This window comes from Cyprinodon tularosa, unplaced genomic scaffold (assembly GCF_016077235.1).
Source record: "Cyprinodon tularosa strain WSP-4 unplaced genomic scaffold, ASM1607723v1 ctg199, whole genome shotgun sequence".
Taxonomy (NCBI): Eukaryota; Metazoa; Chordata; class Actinopteri; order Cyprinodontiformes; family Cyprinodontidae; genus Cyprinodon; species Cyprinodon tularosa.
In genome coordinates, this window is record NW_024038729.1 from 839571 (window position 1) to 859934 (window position 20364).

Here is a 20364-nt window from a genome sequence, read left to right on the forward strand (position 1 = left end):
TGATTGGCCTATGTTGGTGATAGACGGGCCAAATAAACCAATCAGATCAACGAAGCATATGACGTACTAACAGCCAGGCTACTCTTGCCGAAACCAGTCGGGAGAAGAGCAAAAACATCTTTTCCTCTGTAATTCCGATAAAACTTGCTCGATAGCCACGCTAACGCTAGTTTCATCGGCGGAAGCCGCCATGTTCTTTAGACTGAAAGGTCGCGCTTCTCGTTGCGTCACACCTCAACCCGCCTCAAAGCCAACGCTGATTGGACGTTCGTTTGGTGAACGGCTCCAAATTTTCTTAAACGGAGAGTCTCCAGACTGATTAGCGAGTGAAATCTTGAAAGCTTGCGACATCAGGATGGTCTCACGAGGCTAGTTTGTGGCTACACATGTGAGCAACCCACCAAATGTTTTAAAGTGGATCCTATAGTTAGATTAGATCTAATTGGTCTCGATGCAAAAATAAAAAAAATTCAGTTGGCTGTTAGCTGTTCCTCAGAGAAAAAGGCAGAGTAAAACCTGTTGCACACGGATTAAGACCTGGGCGGAGGTTTGCCATCCACCAGGACGATGACTCTAAGCAGAAAATCAGACATACGATACTATAGTTTAGCATCAGGGTGTCTTAATATAAAAGCACAACTCACCTTTTAGATTATGTTTAACAAAAAAAAGAAGAAGATAATGCATAAACCCAAATAAATCTATTAAAATGTTTGGTTTAAAATGACAAAATCTGGAAAAGTTAAAGTGGTATAAAAGCTTTGGCAGGGCTGTTCAACTCGTATTAACACCTTTGGACTGATGAGCAGTGTTGACATTTTGTTTTATAAAAACTGACATCAAATAAAATATTATTATTTATTTATTTATTTATTTTTAACAATATCAAAGCTTGTGTTGTTTCCTTGGTGATGCTGACATTTCCTGTTTTTCTAGTGTTTCATGGTACACAGGTGGAGCACAGATCATACATATACGTCAAAATCACATCAGATGACTTGTTTAGGTTTTAAGTGTTTGGCCTTGTGTCTCTAAAAGCTTCATTTGTATGCCGACAGTTTTAATGTTTGGATAAATGTGTGCAAACTGAAGGGAAATTACATTTCAAAGTTTAAAGCCCCGTTTTTTTTACAGTCCAGAGAGAAAACGTTTCCTGTTCAATGCGACTTGACATTTTGTTTTAGTGAGTCCATGAAAGAATGAGCGTCAGTGATGCAGGAATGTTCTTGTTGTGTTTGCGCAGCGGAAATAATGTCAGACGCTTTGCCGTTTCATGGAGCTCTGATTTGTGTCCTCCTTCTCTCCTTCAGACGAGGCCAACGAGAACGACTCCTCTGGATCCCTCAACAATCAGCTGTCTTGGAAACATGGCCGACAGCTCCTCAGGCAGTGAGTGCAGAAAGAGCTTTGAATTGATCCTGAACACAGAAATAAACCAAATTAAATCTGCCATGATTGTATTTTTCTGCGTGGCTGAGAAGTCACTCCTTTCAGTCAAGCAGGTTTTGTGAGATCATTGTCTGAGTACCGGTAGATTAAAAAAAATCTGTGGTGAAGAGCACCCTCTAATGGACAGCTGCAGTCATTACTACAGCAAGGTTTTCCTTCCACATTCCCTTTGGGTTCAGGAGGTGGTATATATTTTAGACTTTAAAGCCTGTAAGTTTTCCTAGCATGGCACCATTTCAGCCCCTCATCTGCTCTGACATGCAGTCAAATGAAAGGTGCCGTTTCCTTCCGCAGTCTGTGTTCAGCTACAGATCAATAACGCCCCTCCCTGTCCGTTAGTCGCCCTCTTGGATTACAAGCGCTTCTTATTCCTCACTGTGCGGCTGGTGTAATATTTGATGAGCAGGTCGTTTTGCCTCAGCAGCACTGACTGCATTAATCGAACTCCTCAGGGATGACATGTTCTTCCACATCTCTTTCATAAACTCATGTCAGGAGATCATGATCAAGAGATAACATCTAAAAATTAGGTTTTATGATTAAGTGTAAGGTTGTTTTTTTTTAGATGTGGGAAAGTAGTAGTTGAGTAATGTATAAACACTTGAAATTATAAGAAGGATGGAAAATTACTTTTTTAATCAGATTAGTAAACATAAACTCTGTTTTCTGACTTATATTAAATGTTTCCAGGTGATTTTTCAGATTTGATTGGTTTTTTTATACATAGTACTTGTCAATTAATTATATTGGTACCCTGGTTAAGATGTATAAAAGTCTTTAAATTGTTGTTGCATTTTTACTTGTTGTGGGGGACCGAGCCAAAAAATCAGAGAAGCACAGGGAAGTCATTGATGAAAAAATGGTAACAAATTTATTTTGCAAAAATAAAGTTCAAAAGTTCAAACAAGACTGGGCCCATCAAGGAAAACAAATGACAAAAATCAGCATAATGCAAACCTGACACAGGAAAAGACCTACCTAACTGACACACAAGGGAAACATATATATACACTGGTTGAACAGACCATTTTGAAACAAGAGGGACACATAAAATACATTTTCCTAAACAAAACTACAACAAAAGAAAAAACTAATCAGCATCATACTAAATCAGCGACCTATGAGGAAGAGGACTTAAATATTAAACTTTCCAAATGTTATTATAGAAAACAAAACCAAATACAGAAACCTAAACCCTTTCTACACCCCTTCTAAATGTAAGTGGAAGAGTCCAACTAGGCCTCTATGTCAATGAGGAGATCCTTTGCACCTGGGGCCTCCTTTCCTTTACTGGCTTCACTCATGACAGCCTCCCAGAAACTGGCAACTCAAATAAAAACTATATTAATGTACAGAAAACCAAACAAGCAAGAAATGGCAAAATGGGTCAACTAAATTTGTACACCCAAATAGTTAACCAATGCCAAATCAAAGTAGAAAAACATGGAATACAGTACAGTAAAATAGAAGATTTAATGAAAGAATTACCAGACCATTTGTGTGGTTGCACATGCAGCCATCACACTTGTCCAAAGTAAAAATATTAGAAGAAATTTAATTTGTACATCAGTAGTGATTTAGTTGGATGGTTCAGAGTTATTATTCAGAGACTTAAATGTTGTACTTTGACAAGGTTCCCAAAATTATATTAAATTATATTAAAATAATAATCCCACAGCATCACCATTCCTCCACCTTGCATACCAAAAGACCTGAAGGGCTTCTTCATTTTGTTATCTTTAATTTTGAACCAGAAACTTTTAATATTTTAGTTGGAGATATCAGAACAGAGAGATTTGCCTCCCTAACATCCGTCTCACGCTTTGTGATGAGATGCTGTAAATCTGGGTCGTCATGGCAGAATATAAAGCAACATTAAACTCTGTCACATTACGTAAACATTGTGGCTGCAGATGCAGAGATGGGGTCTATTTATTTATGTTTTTTTTATTCTGAAAGGTGTATTCTGCTACTCTGTTTTCAAAAAAGATTCCTATTAAACTCATTTTTATATGGTTGCAGGTACCTGCAGGAGGTTGGCTACACTGACACCATCTTGGATGTTAAGTCACAGAGAGTCCGAGCGCTCCTGGGACTTGCCGGGGACGGAGCCGGGAAGACCGGCGAACGGATGAACACGGAGCCCTCAGTGAACGGGCCCAACTCGACACCAAAGGGCATGGGGACCAGGGGGTGAGTTTACTCCAGATAAGAAGGGAGAATCATTTATGAGGATATTCAGACAGCAAAATGAGTTTCAAATGTTTATCTAGAGCTATATATCTATAGATCTAAACAGCGGTGGTAAAACCAGAGCGGGACCCTTGCCTCCAGCTGCAAACAGATGTTTGGTCCTTGCTGCTAAACTGCTGCCGTCACAAGCATCAAGCAAACATTTTTTTTATTTCAGATAGTTTCTGCTTTATGACGTTTTCCCGGCTGCAGAAATTCAATCTTGTTTCACTACTCAGTTTAGAGCAGATCTTTCTAATAAACATCATACTACATTTCACCTTTTTCCTTTTAGTTTCTTTTTACCTGATTAAACAATAAAACAGACTTTGGAAAGTGAAAATCCCATCCATCTATATTCTCTCGCTTATTGCATCAGAGTCGTGGTGGGGCCGGTGATCACCACTCTGGCAGAGCAAAAGAAAATTGTAGTCCTTAAAAACTATCATAACGGTTTTTAAGATAAAAAAAAATGACAGAAAGCTTCTTTATTATTTTTAGCTTAGCTCTAAAATTACCTCTAAATATAAATATCAGGTTTTTGTTGGTGTAACGAGTTGCTAACTCCACTACTGTGCTGATTAACTTCAAATTGTCTGTGCAGAAAAGTGGAGCTCTCCGATACGAACGCTGTGCTGGAGGCCTTCAAATTCATCGAGAACGCAGCTGCAGAGTTCAGCGACGAAGACGAGGAGGAGGATAACGATGGGAAAGACCGGACTAATGTGGAGTCCAGGACTGTAAGGAACCAGTCCACTTTTACCTGTAGAACCTGTTTGGTTTAAGATCTTCATGCAGAGTCTGAAAAAAGATGAATTCTTCTTCAGATTGTGCGGAAGAAGCACTCTTCGTCGTCTTCATCGTCATCTCCGGCCAGTATGGACACCACCGAGGACCCGGACACAGAGGAAGCCCTGAAGGGCTTCGACTTCCTGTCAAATCCAGACGATATGGAGACAGAGTCCAGAGGGACCGGAGACGGCACAGACTGGGGTAACTAGGATTTAGACTCTGCTCACACAGCTAGAGCATCTAGTATGAGATCAGGACCGATGACTAATGATTCAGTGCAGAAATCTATAACCGTTTCTCCCTCAGTTTGATGCTTCATGGAGCCTTTCGTCATTCATTTATCACGCTGTGGTCATAAATCATGACATTAGGACTGTCTCTGTTTAACCAACAGTCTGTGTCCCACTGTGTGTTCCCATAGCCGCCCCGCTGTGTGTCTTCCACTGGTTTGTTGTCAGATAGATCTGATTAGCTGCAAATAACTCAAAGCCTTAGAAAAACGGCTTGCAAAAATATCCAGACCCATTTATATGATAAACACAAAGTAGTGGTTAACTATTGCTTTTTAGACATGTTTTTAGACATAATGCCAGCAGGAATGCGAACCTACGCGTACTGTCGGACCTACTGTGGAACAGTTTAGATCAAAGCAATGGCTTATGCTACGTTCAGACCGCAATCACTGGAAGCAGAAAAAAGGCTGCTGCTGCTTCAGTTTTGATGTTTGTTCACGTTAATGTCTGATGAGCATTAAGAACAGCTTTTACGCTCCTGAAGTGCGTCCAGTAAAGTGTGTCCAGATGCGCCTGATGCTTTTGCTGCTCCTCTGTTCAATGGCAGAGAGCAGCTATGCTATATTTGCTGTTCTAAGGGAGCAAAAAGTCGCTTTAATATGTTTTTAAGTGAGAAAGTCCACCTGAAAACTTAATCTGTGCAGTCAGTTCAATACGATTATGATCATGCCTTCAAATATTTCTCTATTGGCGCCATTCAGACCCCTGTACACCAGCGGTGCTCTGTCCCTTTAGATCCCCTGCAATGGCAAGCTCTGGCCCGGTCGCCTCTTTGCGGTTTTCCGCTAATATTCTCAGTGATCTGCATCAGCAGTGCTGTGTCTGTCTCCCTGCCAGCCCCTAAATCAGCTTCTCTGATTGGTCGATTCGGCACTTTGAGCAGCAAAAGTTACATTTTTTCCCAATTCCAACTTCTGCTGCTTTTTCAGCGTGTCCTGCGTGTCAGATGCTCAGAGTCTCGCGGCTCAGAACGCACTGCAGGACCTTTGCTGCGCATTGATGTGCATCAACCATTGACTTTGCCTGTAAACCGGCCGCTTCTGCTGCCTCTAGCGCATACAGTCTGAACATAGCATAAGTCCAGGGTTCCTCGGTTCTGGTCCTGGAGGTCCGCTGTCCCTATGCGTCTTTACTTCCCCACATCAGGTCTTTATCAGGACTCATGCTGAGGGGGTTCTTCAGCCATTTGATTCATGTGCGGAGGCAGAGACGCATCTAAAAGACGCAGGAAACTGAACTTCAAGGACTGTAATCTAAGAACCCCGGCCTAGTCGAAGCTCAGACAAGATTAGTTATCTGTGGAAGAACTTCAACTTTCCATCGGTGGTTCTACCGAGTCGGGGAGCTAAGATTACCTTTAACTCCTAGATAAGTTACAGACTAAATTGTTTTGATCTAATTCATAAAATTCTGATAAGTTTCATGTTTTTTTAGGGTTGGGACATAAAAAAATTCTGAAAGTTATTTTAGCGTCATCTCAAAAGTGGAAAAAATCTCTATAATGTATAAATTATTCAGAAGATGATGCTTTATTTAACAGTCTTGACAGTTGTCTTTTCGAATATAAGTGTGAGTAAAAAGATATGGGAGAAGTCTGTGAGTCCAGTTTTTTAACAATATTGGCATAAGGGCTAGTTTTAAATGTTTACTTTCATCACTTGATTAAAAGAAAAAAGAAAAACCTTCACCAGCTCACTAAATCTTGAGAGCAGTGGAGAGTTTAGCATTTCCTGCTCTGCTCTTTTGGAGGTCAGCCTCTCTTCGACCCACGCCGCTCCTCAACAGCCTCTCGGTCTGGTTTTTGTTCCCCCTGTGTAGAAAAGGACGAGCAGGGTCCCGTTTCTGAGGCCTGGGACGTGGACCCGGGCCTGATAACCAAACTCAAGGAGCAGTACAAAAAGGAGCGCAAGGGGAAAAAGGGGGTGAAGAGTAAGTGCTGCTAGACATTGCTGCCTCCTTCAGTCTCTTTTCTCTGCAGAGCCTGACTTTCCTGAGCTCAATCAAAAACGCCTCTGATAAAAAAAAAAAAAATCATCTCTATTTTTTTCCATCTCCTCCTCTAGCCGCTCCCTCCTTTGTTTCTCTCTATACTCCTTGTCCTCTACTTAGTGCTTGCAGATGCAAACTCTCCTCCCAAATGAAATATGTTGCTTGATGCATGTTTGTTCGTCGCATTTGTTTGTTTTTCCTTCCCCTGTATGTTCATGCCGTCATCTAGTAAATATCAGAGTCTAATGTGTCAGTTTGTGGCAATCAGGCGATCCATCTCCCATCTGGGCTTCCAGCCATCTTTGCACACATCCGTTTCTGTGTCTTTGTAGTCATAATAACATAATGATCACCATCAATATCGTCACCCATCTGCCACGTTGATACTCTAGTAGCAAATAATATAGCTGCTGATGTAGATTAATAGCTAATATGAGCTATTTTTCAGCCATTCAGAGAAGTGACTCTAATATTGCTCTCAGATTAAGTGCGCACTTTAGCCTCATTTATCAACTTGGAGCTCTTATGTTTCGCATTCATGCAAGCTATCCCTCAGTCCTTGATTGATCATGAGATCAACAACATCCTTCGACTCTCTTCGTTTCTCCTCATGACTCAACCACCCCCCCCTTTTTTAATGCTTTGATTTCTCCTCTTCTGATCTAGCAGAAATCTGGATTTTTTCTTTCATTCCTTTTGGTGCTTTATCACATGGGTGTTGATGTGGAGAGGCTTTTTAGAGCAAAATTAAGTTAGAATAACTAAACCAGCGACCGACGTCAGTCTTTTTTGAACACAAGCCTCCCTTTGACCAACCTGGGATGCATTCTCTCAGGCCTGTTAGAGCTTGTTGTTAGATTAGTCAAACTTTTAAGTGAGTCATCAAACCTAATATCAAGCTAACAGGCAGGTGTTTAAAGCTGGGATAGAAAAACTCTCTGAAGGAGTATAAACTCCATATATCTTTCTAGGCTTTTAATCAGATATTTAATTATTTTACACAATAAAATCTAATGTAAATGTGTTTTCTTTACTCCACATGAGGTTGAAATGACTTAAGGCGCAAATGTAGACATAAACTCCCTTTAATGTTTGGGTGTGTCTGTTTTAAAGCTTGAATGTATGTTTTCCAATTTGCTAACAACTAAATTAAAGTCATGCTTTAATATTTTTACAAACATTTCTCCAAATAATCTGAAGGGAAAACAATTGTATTGCCCGTTGTGTTATTTTAAAATTTAGAAACGACTGAAGTGTATTATTGTTAAAAGAACACCTGACTTTCACGGGGCCGTGCGTTTAAATTGGGTCTTATTTTGAAAAGCTCTCCACACGGTTTACTGTTAAAGATGGATGTACCTCAACATCTTTTCTGTCTTTCCAGGACTCTGCTGCTGGTCTGCTATCATCTTCTGTTTTTACTGGTTTTTGGTTCTTCCACTTTTTTCAGCATCGCTTTCTTCCCTTCTCATATTTTGCTTATACCCACTGCTTTCTGATTTAATTTTCTTTCTTTGTTTCTATTATTCTACCCACCCCCCCACCCAAACCTTATGGGTTGTATGAACTTCTAACCTCACCTGTTAACAGGGCCCAACCGGTCAAAGCTACAAGACATGTTGGCTAACCTGAGAGACGGGGAGGACCTGTCTCACACACAGCCTCCATCGACCCCGCAGTCCCGGCCCAATGCGGCCCGCTTCAATGAACACGAGGGAAACAGAACGGATGAAGGTGATTTAAAAAACAAAAAAAGAACAGATTTCCTTTCTTAGACAGTTATCCATGTTGTTACTAATGTTTTTTTCGTTTTTTTCTGCAGTTGAATCGCTCACTTTCCCTCCCTCACCAGGGAAGACGTTCATCATGGGGACAGAAGAGGGCATGGAGAACGTTCTGGGTCTGGGGGAGCTGGCGGGACTGACCGTGGCCAACGAGGCCGACAGCATGGCCTATGATGTGAGTGGGAAAAGTTGACTTTTTGCACAAAACTAATAAAACTACCTTGGAAAAAATTGCATTCTTTCTGGATGGCAAGATTATGTTTATCAGGACTTAGATTTAAAAACACTTTGAGAAAAGAGATGGAATGAATTTGGGTTCTAACCAAACATTTTTATCTTGCAAACATTTTGTGAAACTCCAGATTTATCTAACAGGCCTCTAAAATTAAATGAATCACATTAGGGGTGAAACAATTAATTGGATTAATCATGATTGATGGATTGAAATCATTGTCAACTAATTTAGTAATCAATTAACCATTAACTGGAGTTTAGACTCTAGAGGACACCTTTAGCTGAAAGGAAATCCCAGTTAAAGCAGTGGTTATACCAAAAATACAAAATATATATATATATATATATATATATATATATATAAACATTTTCCCCCATTGTTGGACAATAAAGGGATTTTCTATTCTATTCTATTTTGCATTTAAGATAAAAAAAAAAAAAAGATAAAAAAATCTTTGGTGAATAATGCTCTACCCAGAACTCCTCAGGTGGAAAAGTTTAAGTTTCATCTGGTTTGATTTCAGAAAAAGTTTTTTTAAAAAGAGTCTTTGGCTGTACAATTATTAATTGAGTAATCAAAAAAAAAAAAAAAAAATCGATAAATTAACCGATTTGCAAACGAATTATTAGTTGCAGCCCTAGATCACATGGTGACATGCTTAAGGTTATGTTTATATTGTTTTTAGGTTTTGAGTTTTATTCTATTGATTTTTTATGATCTTTGTTTCTTTTTTTCTATTTATTCTTTGTTTGATGTTTTGTTTTCAGATTGGCAACAATAAGGACGCCATGAGAAAAACATGGAACCCTAAATTCACCCTGCGGAGTCATTTTGACGGGATTCGTGCTCTGACCTTTCACCCTGTGGAGCCTGTCCTGATCACTGCCTCCGAGGACCACACGCTCAAGATGTGGAACCTCCAAAAGACTGCCCCTGCCAAAAAGTAGGACTCGTTATTCCCTCTCATCAGAAGGCTGTTTTAGCTTTTATCCCAAATTGAGCAAGAATATTCTGAAGAAAGAACTTTTTTTATGTCTTTGTCAGTGATTGTGCAGAATGACCTAACACAGCAGCAGCATAGAAATAGGAAAGACTAAGGGCCTGATCTGAAAAGAATCCAAATAGGAAGAGATAAAAATAGTTACACATGCAATAAGTAGAGGCATTGCACTTATTGCAGCAGAATTATGCTGGTTGTCCAATAGAGAAAAAAACAACTTTGCACACGCTGCTCGTTCACTGGCACACACAAATTGTTTTGCACCTTGTAAATCAGCTTTGTATGTGCAAATATTTTGATACATGCAAATATTTAAAATGTAAGGCCTTTGTATGTAATTATTATTATTCTAGCTATGTCTAGGACTCCCATTGTCCAAACACATCACAGACCGATCATAAAATGTGGCATAAATAATTATTTAATTTTAATTTCTACCTGCAATTATCTATACCAGTGTTAATATCACTTTTTGCACTAAGAAAACACTAATTAGTGTTTGTTTCTTTTTTGTATAACCAGAAATATGGCAAAATATTGAGCTGAAAAATGGGAGGATTTATATAAAAAGGAATATGATGTAATATTAATGATATGAAGCGGGGATACTCATTTTAGGAAAATATATATAGAATGCACAAATGGGTTAGAAATATAAATTAGAGAAATAATGATGTTATTGATAGATGTAATTAACTATTTGCCTTTCTTCTATTTCTTTATACATTTTAAAGCTTAAAAAAATGAACTATGAAGTAAATTATTTTATTTTATGCAGAATATAATTTCTCTTTGGAGTTAAGCTTTTGAATCTTTAGAAAATCCATTATTATTGATAAGATTTGGAATAAGGCTTTAACATAATGGGAGAAAAAATGCAGTGCTGTGAAATCTCTCTAGATTCACTGCATCTTTTCCTTGTGGAAACTAAATATGTGTAAAACTAACATGATTTCCATACAAAAGTATTCAGATTCATTATTTTATTACTTATGCTCCAATTGATGACACCAAAGTGTCTGGGTTTCCTTTATGTGTCAAAGAGCAACAGGCAGTCCTAACACCCATGTATCTTGACCGATAGTGATAAATAATCTATCCGTGTGAAACGTAATTTCACTTGGATTGTAGATTTTACTGACATTTGTTTATTAAATAATCATTTTCTCTACAGGAGTACATCTTTAGACGTGGAGCCCATCTACACTTTTAGAGCCCACAGGTAAAATGCACTTTTACACTTTTATCCAATAATTTTTTTTTTTCAATCCTTAAATAAATGATTAATGGTCATTTTATTGTCTTCCATTAAACAGAGGCGCTGTCCTGAGTGTGGTGATGAGCAGCACAGGAGAGCAGTGTTTCAGCGGAGGGGTCGACGGCACCATCCAGTGCTGGAACACGCCCAACCCAAACATCGATCCCTACGACTCCTACGGTAAACCTCAGCATGTGTTTTGATTCGAATCAGGAGGATTGAAAGCTGTGAAGCAGAAAAAGTGATTGTGGTCATGGTGTAATCTCTGTGACAGACCCATCAGTGCTGCGTGGGGAGCTGAGCGGACATACGGACTCTGTGTGGGGCTTGGTGTACAGCAGCGCACACCAGCGCCTCCTCTCCTGCTCTGCAGATGGGACGGTCAGACTGTGGGACGCCAACACCACCTCCCCTTCACTTGCAGTATTTAATGAAAACAAAAGTAACTAACTCATCTACATTTAGTAGTTTTACCGTTTTTACTGTTTTTATTTGAAATCAAATGTTTTTTTTTTTGTTTCTTTTATCTCCTAGAGTTGGGAGTTCCCTCCTCTGTAGACCTGGTGTGCAGTGAACCAGCTCATCTCGTCACATCCTTCACAAACGGCCAGATCGGCCTTTTCAACATGGAGACCCGGCAGCTGGTCCTCAGTATGGAATCTAATTTGGAGCCAGGTTCGTTCAGAATTGACACCATAAATAATACATTTTACTGCAAAAAAAAAAAAAAAAGCATCAGTGCACTCTAACCAATTAATCATTGATAACTTTTATTTTTTGCAAACACAGTCCTCTTCACCTCCCATTCGTATGTATCCCTGAAACATAGACTTAAATAGATCAGCATCTGAAATCAGCTCTACCTTTTGTCCAATCCACTTTATTTATATAGCACGATTTAAATAAACACAAGGTTTCCAAAGTGTTGCACAAAAAAGATTAAATAACTAAAATAAATAAAAGTAAATAAAATAAAATGTGTGTTTATCCATCTCACACAGACTCTGTCCTTTACTCACCTCCTCCACTGTTGGTGCTCTCACCATCTTTCGGTTAAATTTGATAATATAGCAAAAGTTATATACTTTAACCTGGTATTTTTAGAGGGAAAGAGGCTATAGCGTCTGATAGAGCCATTGCCAGTAGACAATGCAGGTGAAGTGTCTTGCCAAAAGACACAGCAACATTGAAAGCCGGAGCTTAAACCAACAACTCTTCGGATTTAGGGCAACTCCTGCATCCTGTGCCGTTTAGCACATATGCATTAACTTGATAATAATAAAAACCCTCAATTAATATAATGTTCAACAAAATGACAACGTTGACATCTTTCTTTACAAACTCAAGCTTTCGACTTTCCTGAGATTCATGATCTAACACCATATTTGCTTAATTATGGCTTCACATCTGTGGTACAGGGAGGCGACCAGCTTCCGGCAGCCCAGGAAAATCCTGCTACGATCCACCATTCCTTTCCATCTCTGGGTTTCGCCTCACAAACCGCATTTAAAAAAAAAAAATTTTTGTCAGCCCACAAGTTTTAAGTGTTCTTTTCCTCCCGAATACTAATGAAATACGTTGTGTTCCAAGACAGAATAACCTAATTTACAGCTTTGTGAACAGCATCTTAAAACACTGCAGTATTGTAGCTTGTATTAAGCTTTCCATTGTCTGTCTGTCACTTCATTGTTGTCTGTTATCAAAGGATTTACATGTTTAATGTTTTTTTTTTTTTTTTATCCAGGCACTCCCTGTCACATTAACAAGGTCCTCAGTCACCCGACTCTTCCGATCACCATCACGGCGCAGGAGGACAGACACATCAAGTTCTTTGACAATAACAGTGGGAAGCTGATCCACTCCATGGTGGCCCACCTGGATGCCGTCACCAGCTTAGCTGTGGATCCAAACGGACTCTATCTCATGTCAGGCAGTAAGTATCAAACGTCTCTTTTGAGTTCCTATTCTGTGACCTGACTGGTCGACTTAAACCCACTCCAACAATAGCTGACAGTATTTAGAAAATCTGAATCATTCCCAGCAATGATTATAAATTATATTTATCTACTGTAGAACCATCCTAATGGAATCTGCTAGTAAAGTGAAATTCTGCTAAACTATTTATTTAGCCTTAAATTTTGTTACAGCAGATTTATTCAGACGAGAAAATCTCTCACTTTCCAGTGAAATTCGCCATTTTTGATCCCAAATCGATCACCTCCGTGACTCATGTGGGTCTGATGTGGGGTGTTTGCTATCCTAGAAATCAACTTCTTTTTTTTTTTTTCATCATTTTGGCTCCAATGTCAAAACTTAACATCAAGGTTAATGACCCAACATCACCTTTCTCACCTTTTGTTCATGTATTTAAAAGGCAAAATAACCCAGCTTTAATATTAGCAATGCATTTTAAGGGTAAGCAGAGCACAAATTATTGAATAATGGCTATTACAACAAAATTATTGGCAGTCCTACTGATTTTTAAAAAGATCTAGATTCTATTTGGTCAGTTTTCTTGCTGATATTTTATTAAGAAATGCATGACTTCCTGTTATGATGGGGTATAGATTGAATGAATTCTACTGCCATTCACAGAGAAAGAAAATTAAAAATTATTACTTTGCATTTATCAACAAATTCCAATCAGCCTAAAATCCACATAAAACCTTTACATAAAAGGTCAAAGGGCAACTTGTAAAAATGAAGTAACTTTGCAGCTAAAGGAGAAGTGCAGACAGTTTCTCATAGCTATTAAAATCAGAGGTAACAGAGGGAATTAAATGAGGTGGATGTTTGTCTTGAGTCAGGAAATGTAAACAGAAACTTAGCTACTAACTTAGAACTGTAATTAAACGGAATAAATCTGAAACTTTCCAACCAGGCTAGACGAGGACCCAAGGCTCTCTAGTTACCATCCTCACTAAAAAGGAGATGGTAGCTGATTTATTTTTTTTACTATTAAACTATTTTTATTAGCTATTGAAGATTTGACTTTTTGAACATTTTAACAACATGATGGGAAATTGTTTTTTTTATATTTATTATTTTTTTAATTTATTTTTATTTTATTTTTATTTATTTTTATTCCTAACGCACCTTTTCCTCCTTGTTTGCACCTTCTTTAAGTACTATGCCAATATATGACCAGTGAATTTCTCCGCTGTGAGATCAATAAAGCTTATCTAATCTAATCTAATCTAATCTAATCTAATCTAATCTAATCTAATATATTAATGTTGAAAAAAAAAAACCCTGAATAGATAAAGTAAACCATTAGTTTTCTTTTTTTTCACATCTACTTACGTGTTTTTATAAACTTTTTATACCAAAATACAGCATTTCTTTTTAAAGGCAAAAGTCAATGTCTGGCCTTGTTTTGTCCACAGGTCACGACTGCTCCATCCGCCTGTGGAACCTGGAGAGTAAAACCTGCATCCAAGAATTCACGGCTCACAGAAAGAAGTTTGAGGAGTCGATCCACGACGTTGCGTTTCACCCGTCTAAATGCTACATCGCCAGCGCCGGGGCGGACGCTCTAGCCAAGGTGTTCGTATGACACGCAGAAACGCGTCCCCCCTCCCCCACAGCCACGCTCTGTGACCCAGCCTCCAGCGATCAGGGACCAATAGACACAAAGCAGGGGAAGGACCGTCAGGCAGGGGGTCCAGTCCCACCTCAAACTACCCGCTGGTCTCCTGTTGGATTCGCAGACCATGTAGCCAATAGCCTCAAATAGGTTGGAAGGAGGAGAAACTGCTCACTGGTCCCAACCATCTTCCCTGCTCACCATCCAGGCAGGCCTGGTTGTGACTGGCCACAGCGCCCCCTGCAGACAGACTCAAACTTCCCCTCCACAGAAAGGAGTGAGGCTCAGGACCGGTGGTGGCAGCGAGAAGCGGAGATGTGAGGTCCCATCACGCCCCCTCTTCCTTCTCCTCACGTGGCTCCATGCTCATCCCCGATCCTCCTCAGATAAACCAAGTTTTCCTCCAGGTCAAGTTTCGTGTTGCGTTTAAGAACCGCGGGGTGCCAAAGGCTCAACCGGAGCTGACGCAGAAGCCTCCCAGCTCCTCTCCTCAGCGTCCCACACTGACTCTGCTTGCTTGACCTGCCTTTATTTTCCTTTTTAAAAACCTATATTGACGAATGTGCCTTTGCTTTAAAAAGGTCTTTAAAAATGTTCTTTTAACACGCTTGTTTATTTGGGAAGGGGGGTTGAAAAAAAAATGGGAAGGGAGGGGGATGCTGGTTGTCACAATGTTGTCGGTTTTAACATTGGATGTAAAATTACAAATGCTTATAATAAACAAAAATATATATTCAGTCTTAAATTTACAGTGCAGCGTGAGTTTGAGTTTTTGGTAAGTGTGGTTGGGATGTCATTTCTGTGTGTATTGAGACAAAGCTGGTAGAGCGATAACGACCATTTAACACGTTGCCTGTTTTTAGTTTCAAGCAACTGAACACTTCAGATTACAAGCATAATGTGTCCAAAGTGAACCATCTTGGTTATATAATTAAAACTAAACAGACTGGATTCTAGATGTCGACCTTTAGGATTATCTAACACATTTTGGCCAGTTTGCTCTTGTTTGAACTGAATGCTGTGTACTGTATATATTTTTTTTTCTTCCCCCTCCTCTCAGCTGTGTGGACATGCTTGACCACAATGTGATGTATAATGTCCAGATATTTACAGTAGTCCAGTGTTTAGCAGGAAATTAGTGCAGTACTTTAGGACTATTTGAAACGATGATTTAACCAAGAGAAATGTCCTGCAGTTCCAGTTTACTGTAAATCTGTGAGATTTGAAAGAAAACAAAGATAAAAAAAAAAAAAAAGGCAAACGGGATGTTGTACGAGGAGAGTACAGCTTTACATGAGCCATTTTCTCAGTCACTGGTTTGTATATGAGAGTATGTTCGAAATAAAACCTGCTGTAAAATGTTATTGTCATGTCATTTTTAATGCTTTTTTCATATAAAGGATAAAACCTGAGAACAAGTTATTGATTAAAAAATAGATTTCTTGGGTAGGTTCTGGTCAGACATTTACAGTCACCCACCAAAAGTTTTATTTAACACATGAATGATTTCTTTAAAGCATTCTTTTAAGTGAAAAGTGTTAATAAACGATACTAGGACTTTAAAGAGTTGAGGTTTTAAATCATTGCTAATGTTGACTATTAAACCAAACGTTCATCTTTTTGAATTTCAGGAAATTTCAATAGGCAAACTCAGAAATTCTGTTAAAGGCCTTAAATATGTCCAGATTTTCCTTATTTGGGTCTAAAATGGTTAATTAGGAACTTTTTCAAATGAGTTTATTTCTATAGCGCCAATTCATAACACATGTTGTCAAAGTACTTTAGAGTTCACCAGATCATCCAGTCAAATTGATTCAAAGTTTTCTATCTAAAGAAAACCAGTTGATTGCATCGACTCATTGACTCTACAGCAATCCCTCAAACTAAGCATGCTTGTAGCGACAGTGGAGAGGAAAAACTCCCTTTTAACAGGAAGAAACCCTGCTGCAGAACCATGCTCAGTGTGAGCGGCCATCTGCTGAGGCCTACTGGGGTTCAAGGAGACAGAAGCAGAGATACAAAAAGCAACTGTAAAAGGCGGCCCCGTCCAGGAAACACACAGCCAGGCAGACGAGCTTAGAGCCAGCTCCCATGTCAGAGGATGAAGAGAGCACATACAGTCATAGAAACAGGACTACACTAATTTTGTGCTTGTTGGTCAAATACCAGATCTGAAAAGCAAATCAATTAACCATTAAACACTATTTTCACAACTAGCAAAAAGAATAAAGGTGGGCTCTACCAAGTTTGCTTCACTCTGCACCTCTGGAGTTGTTAACATCTGCTAGCTGGAATTTGGCAGCGGGTGTAACAGCGAACTAGTGGGCAGAGGATTCACGTGCATTCAAATAAAAGTTCCACTGGTTTGCTGCATCCATAGCATCTTCATCACACTGACAGAAAATCACAAGTTAGGAAGAAGAAAAAAAGTTATTCATCCCTAAAGGGATTAATGTCTCCTGAAATGGTTTTATTTGACTGGATAGGTTTTCTTTTTTTAAGAAAGTTACAAATGTTTAATGTTATGTCAACTTTAATAGATGTTTAAGTAAAATTTGGGAGACTGGTTGGTTTAAAAAAATAGATGTTATTGGAAAATCAATTTGTTAGACATTTGGAGCTTTTTCATCTAAAAATGGCAGCAGGTTATAAGTTCATACAAGTTAGTATTATGGTGCAAGAAGTTTGAGAAAACATAGCTTAAATGTTGAGATCTTCTTTATGAATATGTAGATAGAGATATGTGTATACTGTCTATAGTAATTGGGGTGTGTATGTATATGCATGTATGTGTGTATGTGTTTGAGATACGGGTGTATGTGTAAGTATGCATGTGTGTATATATATGTATAGGTATCTGTGAGTATGTGTATGTATATATATATATGTATATATGTATGGGTGAGTGTGTGTGTATATATGGATATGTATGTATGCTTAAACATAGGTAGATGTTAATATAGAACAGGGGTAGGATTTAATAAGTTTTATTACTTCTTCCTACTCCTTTTCGAACATGATGGGATGTACATATGTTTTTTTTTTCTTTTTCTTCTTTTTTGTTTGTTTTGTTTTGTATGACTTTAATAATTTACTTATATTTGCTTTTTATTAAGTGTTCGAAATAAATGATCAAATAAAAAAAAAATAAAGAATTAAAAAAAAGCTGGGCTTCTCAGAATATGACTCACAGTTACAGGTAAAACTTTACAGAAATGTTTTCTTATGGAATAGCGAATCAGACTGCAGAGCTTCTAGATGTCTTGAAAATTATTTTCTCTGGCATCCCTGTAATAGACAGGTTCATAAATCTATTTTTTCTCTTTTTGAGTTTTTACGGCACTAGTGGCCCATTTGTTCGACAGTAGGCTGACAGGAAAAGGGGTCGAGACATGCAGGAAAGGACCACAGGTCAGATTCGAACCCAGGTCGAGGACCAAGGCCTCTGCACACAGGTTGTGCATGCTAACCACTGTGCCACCTGCACACCTGTGAATCTTTTAAAAAGCAGAGCAGAGACATAAGTAGGGACAGCTGCAGATTTAAAGGTGATTTTTTTTAGTGGATATGCAAAATGCATTAAAATATATCTCCAAGTTTGCCAGAAAGTTTTAAAAAAAATATATGCTATGCTAAAATTAAATTTAACATGTCGTTTTGTCTTTTGTTTTTCAGCAAGAATCAGAAATTGCTGTGCCAGCCAAACCAGAGCCAGTCAGACTCACAAGGCAGACTTAAAATTAAAATATAAGAAACCTACAAGAATTAAAGCACAAATAATAGAGTAAAAATCAGTGTATAAATTATTTTTGAAATGTAATGTTCAATACATAGATTTTGGCTGTCAACAATATGTTGGACAAATTTCTAAATCTGATTTTGCTGCTTGGGAAGCAGGATAATCACTGATGTAGCTGAAAGGAAAACCATCCATCCAGAAAAATATGGATGGATGGAATAGAAATTGTGTCCATATTAGGGATGCACAATGTATTGCTGTTGGAATCGGATATCGGCTGTTATTCATCATTTTTTTATACAATATTTTTAAACCCTTTAAAAATAATGCACTAAAAGGCATCTGTCTAACTCTATAAATATAAATAGCAGTGTATTTTAGTGTATATATACTCTTCTGTCTCAACAATAGGAAAACATTAAATAGATACATGTTTGGAGAATACAAATCCCTAATTAAAGCGTTCAGGTCAAGTAACTGTAGGTCCATCAGCACCAACCGAGTGTCCCCGCCGACTCCCATCACAGAGTTACACCCTTGACCCTGCCTGTCCTATAACCCTATAGGCTGCAAGGATAAGCAGGTGATGGATGGTGTGAAGATCACCTACTATTAACTCAAACTACTATAATTAAAAGAGGATAGCTGACCATACAAACACTTATTAACTTTACTACTGAAGTTATGTGGGTAATTTGTTTAAAGCTAATTTCTAACTTGCAAAAAATTATATATATACATATGTTTATAAAAATAGAACTAAATACTGTCATGGTTTTGGTTATGTTGTGCTTTACTTTGCTCCTTGTTTTCTAGTTTTATTGGTTTAATTCATATTTTGTCGTATTTCTAGATTTATGTTAGTTCTCATGTTGTCCTCTTGTGTGTGTGTGTTCCATTCCCCTTGGCTCCCTCGTTGTCTCCTCACACCTGCTCCTTGTCAGCTCGTTAGCCCTGCCTTTGTCTCTGTCAGCTATTTATGCTCTCCCTCTGCTCTCACTCTTTGTTGGTTCCTCTGTTGTTGCTGGTCCTGCCATCGCTGCAATCGTCTCCCCTCGTCCCTCCTTCTACGTGTTTTCCCTTGATGTCTCCATGGTTCTGGTCTGTTACATTTTAGTTGGATTTTTGGACTGCCTTTGTCAACCTTTTTTCATTAAAACTACAAGTATTCACCTCAGCCTCTCTGCCTCTGCATTTGGGTCCTCCAAACCACAACCAACTCTGACAAATATGGTGTGCATTTATATATATATATATAGGACAAAATATTTTTGTTTTGCACAAACTGTTATTTATTCCACCCAGACTAAAAAAGTGTGAGATGAGCCTGTGTAAATGTATGACTGAAACTATAAGATTTTCTTTATATTTGCAAAGAATGTGACAAGTGTACAATCAGGCTATTTACAATATGACACGTTATCTTCATTTTTTTTATTAAAAATGGGTAAAAATACGATCACACGATAAGCAAAGCCTTTTAATAAGCATATGTACAAACATGAAAACAAAAGCTTTAATTTTATAAATACTCTTTAAACTTCGAAATGCTTGATATGTTAAGAGCCGCTCACTATCACAATACAAAAAGGGGTGAAATAAATTGCTTTTGTTCCTGAAAAGGCATTAAAACAAGTTCACTTTTCACACGAGTCCTCATCCATGCTGGTCATTTGCTTTATAAGAATCAGATAACAGCACCATAGTCTCTGACTTGATCTCAGATCAGCTGTCCTGCTCTGAAGATCAGAATGCACCGACTGTAAGAGAGGGTATCCTCTTTACAGGTAATTATATAAAAGCACCATTTTAACACGTGTTTGAAGTATAGGAGGAAGCCATTAGAGGAAGTGTTAGGCATGGATCAAACCTACATTTGTCTGCAACGTTAATCACATTCAAATCTCTCTCCTGTAACACAGAGGAGGGTTGCATTGTGGATCTTTCTCATAAATCTTTAATTTTTGGTTTTAAACTTATACAAGCCAAACTTTTAAATAAATCTAT

General features: G+C 38.4%; 1 protein-coding gene across 2 annotated transcripts in view; it reads left to right on the top strand.

The window, feature by feature from the left end:
* LOC119782885 (striatin-like) overlaps positions 1-15982 on the top strand; it is a 39590-nt gene extending 23608 nt beyond the window's left edge. The window contains exons 4-17 of one of the 2 annotated variants that reach the window (XM_038284065.1): positions 1311-1389; positions 3472-3642; positions 4286-4421; positions 4509-4674; positions 6585-6695; positions 8346-8489; positions 8578-8714; positions 9542-9717; positions 10949-10996; positions 11091-11212; positions 11307-11474; positions 11567-11707; positions 12777-12965; positions 14419-15982. In XM_038284065.1, the coding sequence (XP_038139993.1) occupies positions 1311-1389; positions 3472-3642; positions 4286-4421; positions 4509-4674; positions 6585-6695; positions 8346-8489; positions 8578-8714; positions 9542-9717; positions 10949-10996; positions 11091-11212; positions 11307-11474; positions 11567-11707; positions 12777-12965; positions 14419-14588 (1958 nt within the window). In that variant the 3' untranslated portion in view covers positions 14589-15982. The remainder of the gene's footprint in view (positions 1-1310; positions 1390-3471; positions 3643-4285; positions 4422-4508; positions 4675-6584; positions 6696-8345; positions 8490-8577; positions 8715-9541; positions 9718-10948; positions 10997-11090; positions 11213-11306; positions 11475-11566; positions 11708-12776; positions 12966-14418) is intronic. The other variant, XM_038284066.1, reaches the window with a different exon arrangement.
* Positions 15983-20364: the final 4382 nt, after the last annotated feature.